The sequence below is a fragment of the Marmota marmota genome, unplaced genomic scaffold, assembly GCF_001458135.2.
Source record: "Marmota marmota marmota unplaced genomic scaffold, marMar, whole genome shotgun sequence".
In the NCBI taxonomy this organism is placed as follows: domain Eukaryota; kingdom Metazoa; phylum Chordata; class Mammalia; order Rodentia; family Sciuridae; genus Marmota; species Marmota marmota.
The window spans coordinates 41,856,208-41,869,231 of record NW_026000005.1 but is presented as its reverse complement, the minus strand read 5'-3'; the positions used below and the strand labels follow the sequence as shown (position 1 = coordinate 41,869,231).

The 13,024-nt window shown below is 33.2% G+C and overlaps 1 protein-coding gene across 1 annotated transcript in view; it reads right to left on the bottom strand.

Moving 5' to 3' along the window:
• Positions 1 to 2,832: 2,832 nt before the first annotated feature.
• Positions 2,833 to 13,024, bottom strand: part of Nyap2 (neuronal tyrosine-phosphorylated phosphoinositide-3-kinase adaptor 2) — a 245,637-nt gene continuing 235,445 nt past the window's right edge. The window contains exon 8 of the mRNA XM_015481011.2: positions 2,833 to 7,870. Within this exon, the coding sequence (XP_015336497.1) occupies positions 7,643 to 7,870 (228 nt within the window). The 3' untranslated portion in view covers positions 2,833 to 7,642. The remainder of the gene's footprint in view (positions 7,871 to 13,024) is intronic.

Genomic DNA, 13,024 nt, shown 5'->3' with positions numbered 1-13,024 from the left:
AAGACAAATCCCCAAAGAGATAGCTATTATAAGACAGATGGCATTGTAATGGAAACTCAAACACAATACCTAAGGATTGGAGGGTGGAAAGGGCTGTTTGAAAATTATGCATCAATCCCAACTGGTGGGAAATCTGACAGAATCCTATTAGTGACAGTAAAGAACACTTGATATTAATTTCTTTAACATTTAGGGAATTTTTTTTAATAGTAAACTTTTTTTCATGAAATATTTTTCTTCTCAAATGGCAGATGAATGACCAATCACAGGGAACTGATTTAATAAAAAACTGGAAATTTCTTCCTTAATAGTTTTTTTTTTTTTTTTTGTCTTTGGTAGTGGAGATTGAACTCAGGTGTACTTAATCACCAGGCCAAATTCCTATTCCTTCTGTCTTTTATTTTTTTTTTATTATGAGACAGGTTCTCAGTATGTTGGAAGGTCAGTTGGAAGGTAAGAAGGAAGGTAAGTTGCTGAGGCTGGTCTCGAACTTATGATCCTCCTGCCTCAGCCTGAGTCACTGGGATTACAGGTATGCTTAACTGTGCCCAGCTCTATGGCACTCTATGCCATGAGGTACTGTATGTTATTTTGATGAGGAGGAATATGAAAAGATGAATTCTCGGATTTTGCTCTGTTGCTGCAATGTTATTTTTGGGAGAAGTGACAGGATTTCTAATATATGATCAGAATTGATTCTCTCATTGAGCTTTCTCAACATCAATTTCCTATTCTAATCCCCTGCTGCTGCTGCTGCTGCTGCTGGTGGTGGTGGTGGTGGCAGGGAGGTTCTAGCAAAGACAGGAGGAGTTGAAATGGAAGGAAAAGTTGTTTAGCCCTGACCCCAGGCTGATAAAATCAGAATCTTTGAGTGGGACCCACATCAGTATTAAATAAAAATCTCTCAGGATGTATGTAATATGCTACAATGATGGAAAATCATATTGGTCTAAGGCAATGTTCTCAAATTTTGCTGGTCATTAAGAATTATCTAGATAGAGAATCGTCTGGATAGCTTGCTGAAGAAGACTTATGAGCTTCAGGCCCAAAATCCATCTGGGATGGAGCTTAAGGTTTTGCACTTCTACAAGTCCCAGGAGAATACCATGCTACCCATCGATGGGGCACTTTGAGTAGCAATACTCTAGAGTGTGCTCCCTAAACATAGGTGGAGAAGTGAGTTGCCTAGGGTTAAATGCTCAAAGGGTGTCTATGGACAGTTGGTATCAACAGCTCCTGAGACCTTACTACAGATGCCACAACTCAGTCTTCATTAAATCAAAATATGATAAACATGGGTGCTAAACTTTGAGAGGCACTGCTATAGAATTCTCAAATTGGCTGCATATTGGAATTACTTGGGTAATTTTATAATCTATAGATGCTTATGTTTTATACCTCTGGATGCCTTCTGCAGATTGGATGTCTTTAAGAATTATCCTTGTGATTTTTCTGAGAAGCAAAGTGGGAGAAGAACTACTCTAGAGGACACAATGTGAGGCAATGTTATGCAAAGTTGTCTTTAAAATGTCCTTTTACTCTCATGATCTGTTACATTGCCTGACATTTACTCATACGTATTAATAAGAATCATCGCAAACACCAATTGCCATAGGAGGATGGATATTGTTTTATCAGTAACCCATCTTGGTGTTAACCTAATTTAAGTAGTGTCAGAGATCACAAAACTGGGGAAAAAAGAGTTTAATTGGGATTAGCAAAATGGAAGAGATTAACACTTCAATTTATGGAGGTACTTCCTGTCGTGGGTGAATTGCACGGAAGCTTAGTGGTGTGGTGGGGTGACAGGTTATTTCTTGTTCAACCAAGAAGTAGAATGATGCCATGAACATTTACTTGAGTAGCTAGGGGAGTGAGACTAAACTATGAAAATAAATCAGATTCCTTTTTTTAAATGAATGTGAAAAATAACTAGTGAGGAATTGTGCAAATATATTAATGACACTAGATTGGACGTATGGTAGAAGACCAAAACTGTTGATAAAACAGCCATTAGAGACCATTTCAGGTTACTACATTCTTACAGATGTACTTTTTTTATAAATTCATCAAGTTTCAGAATCTTGTCTCACACTTCAGATTCTCAATAACATTTTATTCATTGATACCCTAGCAAAATTAAGTACTGAAGTCCTCCTTGTTTAACCTGAGGGGATTCTAGAGCTATAATTAAATAAATTCACAAGTTAAATACCCTTCCAATAAATACTTTGTGGGGCATGCACAGGTCTGGGATGAAGGAATTTTATTCTTTAGTTCCCGGAGCACCTTGAGATACACTTTGAATCAGTTAGCTGCAATTAGGTGCATGGGAAGAAAGATGTCAAGATTTCTCTTATTCAGTGGGGCATCTGGAGACAGAAGCCAAGTAAATGGTGATTAAGGACCATCTGAACTTTAGACCTCATTGCTCACTAGCACAATCTTCCACAATATTTAAAATCTCATAGACAACTGTCGAAGTAGAAATGTTAGTGTGGTTTTTTTTTGAAAGAGTTCATATTGATCTTGTTTCTTGATGAATAAATACAAGGAATGACAGTTAACTAATTTAAACTATTTCTTTTATTATAATTACACGGGAGCACAAATAAATAAGCACAAAAGTATTGTAAAATATTGTCAATGCACTAAAGAAATCAATTTGTTTTCAAACAACATCTGGTTACTTCAGTAGTATCAAAGTACATTTATAATTACATGTTACCTAAAAAAATCAAGTACAAAAATTAAGAGACATTAAAACATCAGTGTTTATATTATTATGTATATATAAATGGCTAAGTAACACACAAGTAGAGAAATCTGTTATCTAATGCTTATTTGCACATTTTTTCAGGCACATACCTGACATTTCTAATGAGTTATGAAAAATGTGATATGACATTCAGATTCTTAGATATGGTAAACATGTTATATTGGAATGGATGTTAAATGGTTTTCTTTAAAAACCCTGTCTTTAAAAAATGTAGTGCCATTAGCCACTAAAAAACATATTTTTTATACCATTGTTCATAGTTATTTGTTTCAACTGTTTGAAAAGAGCAATAAAGTAAACATACAATTGCTAAATACGTAAACACGTCTTCAGTGCAAGATAACAAGACCTGTGACTTTACTGTGCTTTTTTTTTTAATAATCACAGTGCACTTTACACAAATTACTACGCTATAAATGTTAAGGAGTTCCAAACAAAAGAAGTGCATTACTAAACATTTCCATATATATTATTTATATACAGTATGTATTCTCTATGGAGGTGTACATGTGTAAATATAGATGCTTTTAGGGTGGGCAAACCCAGTTGTATTTGGAAACAACTTAATCTTTGAAGGATTTTCACATGTTTGGTTGTGATTAATGCAAAGATTCTTTAAAGGTGTTTCCCCTTAAATTTGAAACTTTACAAGATTTAAAGAGAAATATAATCAATCATTTTTTCCAAACTATATATATATATATATATATTTTGCTACAGCGAAATTGACCCAAATATCAAAGGGTTTTAAATCATCCTAACCCCAAGCCGTAATGTTCAAGTCTAACATGGCAAAATGTGTTATCCTTTCATTGATTTACATAGACAGTAGTATATATTGTACGTGTACATACAGAGGCTTACACATAAACATGTTTTATACTTAGACATTAAATTTAGTATGTTTTAGTATTTTGACTGTACACTTGAGCTGAAGAAAATGAGAATGCTATATAAACACATAAAAGCTGTTAAACATATGAAATTGTGTATCTTCTAAAAACTGGCTTTATTTTGAAAACATTAGTGATTGCATAATTTACCTCCTTGAAGGCAAGGATCACATCTTTTTCCATGTTTAATTCCAAGTGCTTGAGAAACTTTTTAAAAAATGATTAATAAGTTGCTCAATAATGAACAGCTAAAGAAATAATGGGTTAATAGCAAATTGTCCATATTTTTCAATTAACTCTCTATTCTCCCATAGAAGGAAGATGTAGTGAGATCATGTCAACTACAGGTACAGTTTTTCTTTTATTTCCACTTAAGTTCATGACACAATGCATTGTGATGCTAGTCTACCTATACTCTACTGCAAGTATGAGTTACCCTTCATCTCAGAATCGCATACTATTTAAATCATTTCTTGATTTCTCATATAAGCATAGTCATTTTACAAACTCTACTGACTTGCTGTACCATGTAGGTGATATGAACTTGTAATTTGTACACACATTGTTCTGGTGTCTCAGTTAGTTAGAACAATAACCTAGTAAGGTCATTTAGGTTTGATTGATTTGATTACTAAACAACTCAGTCAAAAAAATCAAACCAAATTCTTTATGTCAAGAAGACCCACACCTATGTCAAAATCGAGTAAGAAAAAACAATTTCTGTTTCTAGAAGCAATCAAAAAAATTGTTCACTATTTTGAAACAGAGTCACTATTTTCAAAAGTGAAGTTGTGTCTAATTGTATTCAATCACTGTGCATTTGAAAGCGTGTATATACATATATAACAAAGAGGGATTTTAGTCTCTTGGTGTTGTGTTCTACTCTGTCAATTATTTAATATGGGTGAACATGAACCTTTATTAATGCAAGTCCATCACTTTTCACTCGAAATTTGCTTCATTAGCACAACTGAGGGGAAAATGTTGGCAGTGTCTTCGTGAGGGACCACTGTAATACCACAGGTGACTTAGGCTTCTCTGACTGGGAAAAAACGCAGTATTTCATTTTTCCCTTCCATCATTTTTAAAGAAATTTGTTTCTTCTCTGCTAAGAAGTATTTCACAAATAAAAGCATCTTGCTGACAGCCAATAAAATTCTATTTCTATAGAATTTGCTGTTAAAAAAGATCGTTTTTCATAGATCTGAGCTCTTTCAACCTGATAACTGGGCCATGATATGATTTGTTCTTTGGCACTGCTGAAAGTATGAGCTTTATCATGGCATAGTGTACTGCCTGCAGGTTATCTTCTGACCAGATTCACACACGGAGGTGTCCTGATTTAGTACTGCCAGAGAGTCAGCTTACCTTTCTCTCTATGCTAATGGCCCCCATTTCTTCATATAGAGAAATACCATGCACTGAGGAAATTGATTAGAGAATGGCTCTTGCCACCATGGGCAACTCTATATTGTATAGGCACAGAGTAACAGTTCTGGATTTAAATCTAAGTGAGGTCACTTTTCCAGATATTTCAGTTACTTCCCATGTAGGGAAACATCTAGAGAAATAAATGGAAGTGTTTCTCTAAGGTCAAACTTTCAAACCTCCTCAGAAAAGAACTTTTGAAAGAGAAGTGCATGAAATCTTGCCATAGCATATGTTGGATGGAACAAATGGGAAGGGCTGAGTTCAACATGAATCAATCTTGACAAGTATATGCTTCTTGAAAAGGGCCTGGCATTTAAAAATATTTTCTGCCTAATTCAGAGAGATATGAGCAAAATCAGCATCTGAGAAATATACCTGTATCTCCTAATAGGAAGGTGTTACCTAAATATAAATTTTGAAGGAAGAATAATCTTTAACATACTAAGCCTAAATATATAGATCATAAAGAAACTAAAAATTGATGTCTTATATTTGACTGATTGGGTTGTATATGTGTAGTCATGATCATTTAAATGAAGATAACATAAACACATTGTATCCAATTATTATTTTATCTTACACATTTTCATTATTCATAAATTTGTGATCCATTGATTATTGGGTTTGAAATACAATCTATACCTGATGAAACATGGAAGCAGGATTCATTTAAGCTACTTATGACCTTTCTGAGATATCCTATATTTGTGATTCTGCTTTTTTCAACACCTCACTTATACAAGCAAAACCTAAATCTTCAGTAAGAATTTTATGTATACAATTCTTTTGCACGCATGTGCGCACACACACACACACACACAAATACACACTTGCTCCCACTTACCTTTTCCTTTATTCTTTCAGAATTCTAATTGGACATCAAAATATACATTAATTATAAAACTCTAAAAAATTATGTTATAGCATTTCAAAGGCTCTTGAAAGAAACTATTACCAATAAAGCATTACTAAGTTTCTGTCAATATAGATTACAAAAATTCCCCAACTCCTGTTATATTTGGTTTTATTGAGCAGCATGGTACTATTGCTGTCAATACCCTTACATGGAAAACTACTGTGACAATAACTTCAAACACACACTTTTTCTCTCAGAAATATAATACTAAATTGATTGTTAACGAAGAACCACATACTGTCAATTTTAGGAAGCATAAATAGTAATTTAAATATACAAAATATATGTGATACTTTCCTTTTTTATTTATCCGTGGCAACATTTATATTCAACTAACAAATTACTTTTAAAAGATATATATGATTTTTTAAAAAAAAACTTAAATTTCATCACCACATAAAATTGAATCCACCTTATCCTCTATCCCCTGCATTTCCTGTTTCTTCCTTGAAGCAAAATAAAGAAGTGATCATCACTCTTTGGTCATAGAGTCATAATTGGTCAGAATGGGTGCGATGGTCATGTACGGATTATGACCCCAAAATTGGATAATTAGTTTTAAAAAAAGCAAGAAATACTTTTTCATTAATGGGATTAAAATTTGAGAAAGATTGGCATTTAGTGTACGTAGATATGTAAACTAGTCTAGTTGAATGTTTGTTTCTTTTTCTAAAGGAAACAATCATGCACATGAAAGGTTACTGATGGTGTGACCACAATGTCAGTGGCCTCATGTGCTCCACAGCAGTCACCCTCACCAGCATTTGACTCCTTATTCCTTCCATTGTCACAGTGAACCCTGGTCTCCTCCAATCAGATCCATGATGCAAGGACACATGTCCCTAAAGTCATTTGTGAAGGAAATGTTTCCTGCTGGGATGTCCAAATATATCCTAAGAACTTTCTCTGGAGTCTAACCATTTTTTTTTTTTTTTTACTGTAAAGAAGAGGATATTGAAGAGAAATTCTCATGAAAGAAAAATATTGGTGTCAATGTAATGTGGATGTCTAAATTAACATCACATTTGCATTCATTTCCTGTCAAACCTTGAGAAACTTAAAAAGCAGCAGATGCTCTTCACAAATATGATATTCAATTTTTACATTACTAGCACCAGATCCTATATTATGTGGCTGGATATGATGTGTAGCTGTGAGTTACTGTACACAAGCCAAATGTGGGCAGGAGAGAAAAAAAAAAAAAACATTTTAAATGCAAAAATTAATAGTAAAAGGCATCAAGGGGTTACATATAAAAGAGATAACAAACCAGTTAATACCGAAATTATATCATATAGTAAACTTGATATTTCTGTATTTATATATATATATATATATATATATATATATATATATATATATATATGTATAGTGTGTATTATTTCAGGTGTCACCCATAAATTAGTAAAATATTTACAATTTAATATCTTCTGGATTCAAAATAATCCGGGATAAATAATGTGCCTTAATTGCAAAGACATATACATTTTATCTTGTATGTGCCACAAGTAAGCACAGCTTCCTGTGACATTCCACTCCAACAGAGAAGATATGTTTCACGTGACCGAGTCGACCTCCCTCTGGGTAGTAAGTAACCAGGAGCTGCCACCATCCTCCCCACGCTCAGATGGCAGTGTCCCAGAATACCGTTTGCTGTTTAGAATATGGTGGAGGGCTGCACTTCTTTGCACCTGTGCTCTTCTTCCAGCTGGGTAGGATAGGCATGCTATCCTGTTTGCAAAGGCCCTTTTCCGTTTTCTGTCTAGCCTTTATTTCCTTGCACAAGCAACGCTTTTTCTCAATCATCTCAAGCATTGTATGGTCTCCATGAAACCACTGCATGCAAGCCACCTAGCAGAAAAGAAAGAGTGAATACTGAAGAAAACATGGAATGGAAGCATATTTTGCACTGTTAGTTGTCATTTAGAAAAATGTCAACTGTTTCTACACCTCCTTTAAAAACTCTCAGAATGAATGGAAAATACATTAATTCTTACAAAGCAAAATGAAGCCATGGAAACCATTAAAAATCTTTGTTTTGAAATTGGTAAAATCATGATATTATTTAATAATTATTCAGGCATACATATTTTCCCAATATGGAAATAAAACTTTTAAAAAATGTTTATCTTTTTAAACAATTTGCTAGATCTTTGCCTTTTACTTTCACATTAGCTCCATTGTGTTATTGGTTGTAATAAATCTAAATTCAATTGTTGGAATTATTTTTCATTGAGATTTAACATAAATGTGATATGTTGCAAAGATGTTAATGAACATTTTCATTCTTAAAATGAATTTTAAAACCTTAGAATTGTTTATAAATAGCATGTAGTACAATAAATATTTTAAATATTTCTTCCTTCTGAAATGACTTTCAGTGTGCACCTTATGTTTGGAATATAAATGCTTCAATAATTCGTCTGTAAAGAAGTTTTTGATACTTCAGAGAATGTTGCGTTAGAATCATTGATCTCTACATGAACATAGATCCTGATTAGTTCCAGAAACAGGAAAAGATTCATCAGGTCAATTGGGTTAGTGGGAGAAATTTCAGGGTGGATTATGCTTTGGTATGTACACATGTATTACTAGACAGGTAAACACTAATCCCAGGTATGAGTGGTATAACGTGTGTTAGTAACTTTCATTGGAATAGATTCTGTCCCAAGCAAAAGGCAGTGAGACTGGCCCATGAGCCCAGCTAGGATGGAGAAGCTTGAATTTAATTGTTTAAGCAAATCTACTTCTTATGATTTGCAGAGTAAAAGTAGTTCACTTGAAGTTACTGAACTTGATGTTACAGAAAAGCAAATACCTAATATTTAACCTATATCAGATCTCATTCTAAGTACTTTGCATGGGTTATTTCATTTATTCCTCACAAGAAAGATGCTCTGAAATAAATATTGATGATAAAATGACACTTATATTTTGGAATTTTACCCAAAGTAATAGAGCCAATGATTGGAAGTCAGGATTTGAACAAAAGAGTTCATTTCTAGCACCTGTTCCTTTAACTACACCACGCGGCCTTTCAATGTGTACAGGTAATGGACAGGACTGGGAAGATAAATTGGTACAATGTCTTTAATGCATGAATGAGGAAGCTAAGACTTCAAGAAGTTGCCTGTCTTGTCCAAAGTCAGGCAGGGGTTATTTGGTTTGAACAAAACTCATAGAATTATCACCAATCCTAAACCTTTAGGGAGAGGGCAGGACCTAAAGCCAGAAAATAGAGATTCAAATTCTGGACGTGCCAAATTTCTATTATTCACTCAGCTTCTGGATTCTTTAACTGAACAACTTAGTTGGCAATACCTTGCTTTCAGAAGCTGGTTTGAGGTTTAAAGTGATAATGAAGTCCATCTCACTTAAAAATAGTACAGCATTTGCCTACATTTTCTTATTCTATTACTGGAAAAGCCTGGTAGCTTGACATGTCTGTCTGCCCTCTCTGCAAAGAACTCTATGTGGTGTTATCTCCTCCACACTTCATTGAAAGCTAGGATTTATCTATGCACCACAATTACAAAGCTGAGTGTCAGAAGTTTAAGGAACTAGGTCAATGTCACAGTTATTAAGTTACACCCAGCTGTCTGACTCCAAGGTTGATATTTTTTCTAGTACAGCATGCTCCATCTCTTGAAAATTATTTAAAAATTATGATAGTTATTATGGTCTATATTGCCATTTCCAGGTGGTATAATACAAATGTATTTATAGTTTTATTGTGAATAAAGTGCTGATCTGAGTCAAGGAACCAAAAGATGATATTCTTAAATAAATATGTTATAATGTGCCTAACTTGATACAAAATGCCTTAGAAGGATGGGCCATGTATATGCCTTTAAATGTACTCTGGTCCCTAGCTTAAGACCTTGGCCATGGACATTATTATTTACATAAAATGATAGGTGTTTGTTGAGTTAATATAATGAACTGTTTTGTGTTCCAACAGGAGATTGACAAAGCAGCTCAAAGATTATTTGAAAGACCTGTGATGTTTTCTAATATCATGACCCATGGAATAAAAATACAGTAACTCTCTTTAGGTCGAAATATAAGAAAAATTTATTGAATGACTATAAACTGTCATAATGGAATTTATAACAAAGAATTCCCAAAGGCAAGACCTTAATCTCGTCCATTTTAGAAGTTCAACATGCATAACAAAGTTCTAACCCCTCATAAAATTATTAATTGGAAAAAAAAAACTACCATCATTGAACAATTTTTTTGCCTATCAAAAAAATTCTCCCAATAATCTTATTCTTAATAAAGTCTTGTGTTTTTCACATTTCAACATAATTGGAAAATCTCCAAATTTCTTTCAGGCAAATATTCCTTACAGCGTCCCCCCCCCATTTGTATTTTATTTATTTTTTCACACAAACATTACATTATGTATTACTTAATTTTCTTTAATATTTTTGTGGTGTGAGTCAGGATGGGTGACTACAAACTAATTTTCCAGGGCTGCTTTGACAACTGTGTCAACAATATATTTCACAGTTATTAGAATATTTCATTGTATTATGTATAATAAATTCATGTTTTGTCAATTAGAAATTTGTTATATAGATGTTTAAATTTATGTAGAGAAATAAAACATTTTAATATCTAAGGACTAGAAGTGTCAGAATAAAAAAATCATAAAAATGTGATTTTTCATATTTTTTACACTTTTCTTTTCTTTAAAATACTCAAATGTCCACTCAAGTGGTAGAATGGTCTAAAACATTAATGAAAAAAATTATTTTCCTTCAGACTTACTCCATATTGTTTAACCCTCCTCTTTTGGTGACCACATAAAACATTAATGAGAAAGCATTGCCCAAAACTGAAATTTCATGTGAAAGTACTGCCCAATACTTGAAAGAGGGTTAGGTGGTAGGAACAAAATTCAAACACAGATTACTAGAAGATTACCAATGCAAAATATAAATATTCTTTTAAATTCTCCGTATTAAATTCTAATGTTACTGCTATGGCCATTAACAGGATCAAATCCCCCTAAAATGTGTCTAAGTATATTTTGCTGTGACTGTAAGATGTTACACTGTCATTCATTATTTTGGACATAAAATATCTTTAACAATTATATAAAATGTGTTACAAATGCTACCCATACAAGATTTCATCACTCTTCTATGTTTTTTTCTTTTATCACAAAATTCTTTATATCTTATTGAAATACTGCTGTAAATTCCTATCCCATCTCTTTCTACAGTTGAAAGAAATTTAATAACAGACCATTACAACTAATTTGAAACTAAAGCCATTAAAAAACTCTTTTAGTTAGTTATCTAAGTGGTCATGTTTTTATCTTTAATCCAAATGCATTTGTTTTATATACCTTGAAATATGAAAACTGTACACAGGGGAGGGTAAACACACACTGGGAAATTATTATAAGACGACTGTTCAATTATGAATACATATCTCCTAGATGAGAGTTTTATATTAGTGTAACTCAGCAGAGATAATATTCTTAAATAAGTTAATGAAAATAAAATCTAGTGAAGTTCCCTGCCAAGGAGGCAAAACCAAAATCTCCACCAGCTGCATGATCTACACAACACTTTCATTCTAAAGAGTACAGAACAGAAAATGGGAGAGGAGTAACCCTACAGTGGGAAACCCTGGTCCTGTGGCCGACACGCATCGCCTTCCAGAAGTTCACATGCTGCAATTCTCACTTCTGTGGTGATGGTACTAAGAGCTGAGACCATTGGAAGTCCCAAGGAAGCTCTTTTCTACCTTCCGTGTTTGAGTACAACAAGTTAAAGCCTGCATCCTGCCAGAGGGCCCTCAAATACAGCCATGGTAGCACTCTGATTTTGAACTTCTCAGAACTGTGATTAATAACTTTTTATTGTTTATAAACTACCCATTTTGTTACAGTAGCCCAGACCCATCAACAGATGAACAATGATAAGTCATATTGATATTATGTATGTTAGTTACAATGATAGTCCTTTACTTTTCCTATCTTTCCCCCCACCAACCCCTAACTACACTCTAATTAATAGAAAAAGTACTAGACAAACTCAAAATAGGGGACATTCTACAAAAATACCAGACCAATACAGCTTGATGCTGTCAAAGTCATCCAAAGAAGTAAAGTCTGAGAAACTATCAAAACCTAGGGGTTATAAAGAGAAAACCCATGACTAAAAGCAATATATCTGCTGTACTAGAAAGTACTGAGGAACAGTAAAAACTACATTAGATAAAAACGAGGGAAATTAGAGTGATGTGTACTGTACCTGATTCTAATGTTTGAATATTGATTCATTAGTTACAACAGAATGAACCATAGAAAGGTAAGGCCTTAGCCACAGGGAAAACAGAGAGCATGGATCATAATGGAATTTTTAGCACTCTCTGTAGCTTTTCCATAAATCAAAATTTTAAAATATATACATATTAAAAATAAAGTGAAAAGACTATATTCTCTCAAAATATTCATTTTAATAGTGTTTTTTATTTTTTAAACAGAAGCAAACTGTATAAGGGGGAAAGTTAAATAACTTGATTGAGATCCTGCTAGTTGGGTTACATTGAAAAGCCATATATATATAGTATAAGACTATGGAATGTAGTTCATATGGACATAATATTTGTATTTGTGTATACTTCACATGCACATTTTGTGTATATATATATATATATATATATATATATATATATATATATATATATAGTACATCATGTATACATATATTATGCATATTCGTACATCTATCACACTTTATACATGGTATGGGGGGCAGTGAACTAAAGCCATATGAAGTGGGAATATTTCATATATTGTAGCAACTTCATGGGTGTTCCTGAAATACTGGTGTGAATGAGGAGGAGTCTTTAGTTCATGTCAATAATTACTTCATCTAAGAATGAAAATTAAGGGCTTCCTGAGATTAAGAATATATTTTCTTCAAAGAAATAAATAGAAATGCAATACAATAAGAAATCTCTACTATATATGGAAAATACTCA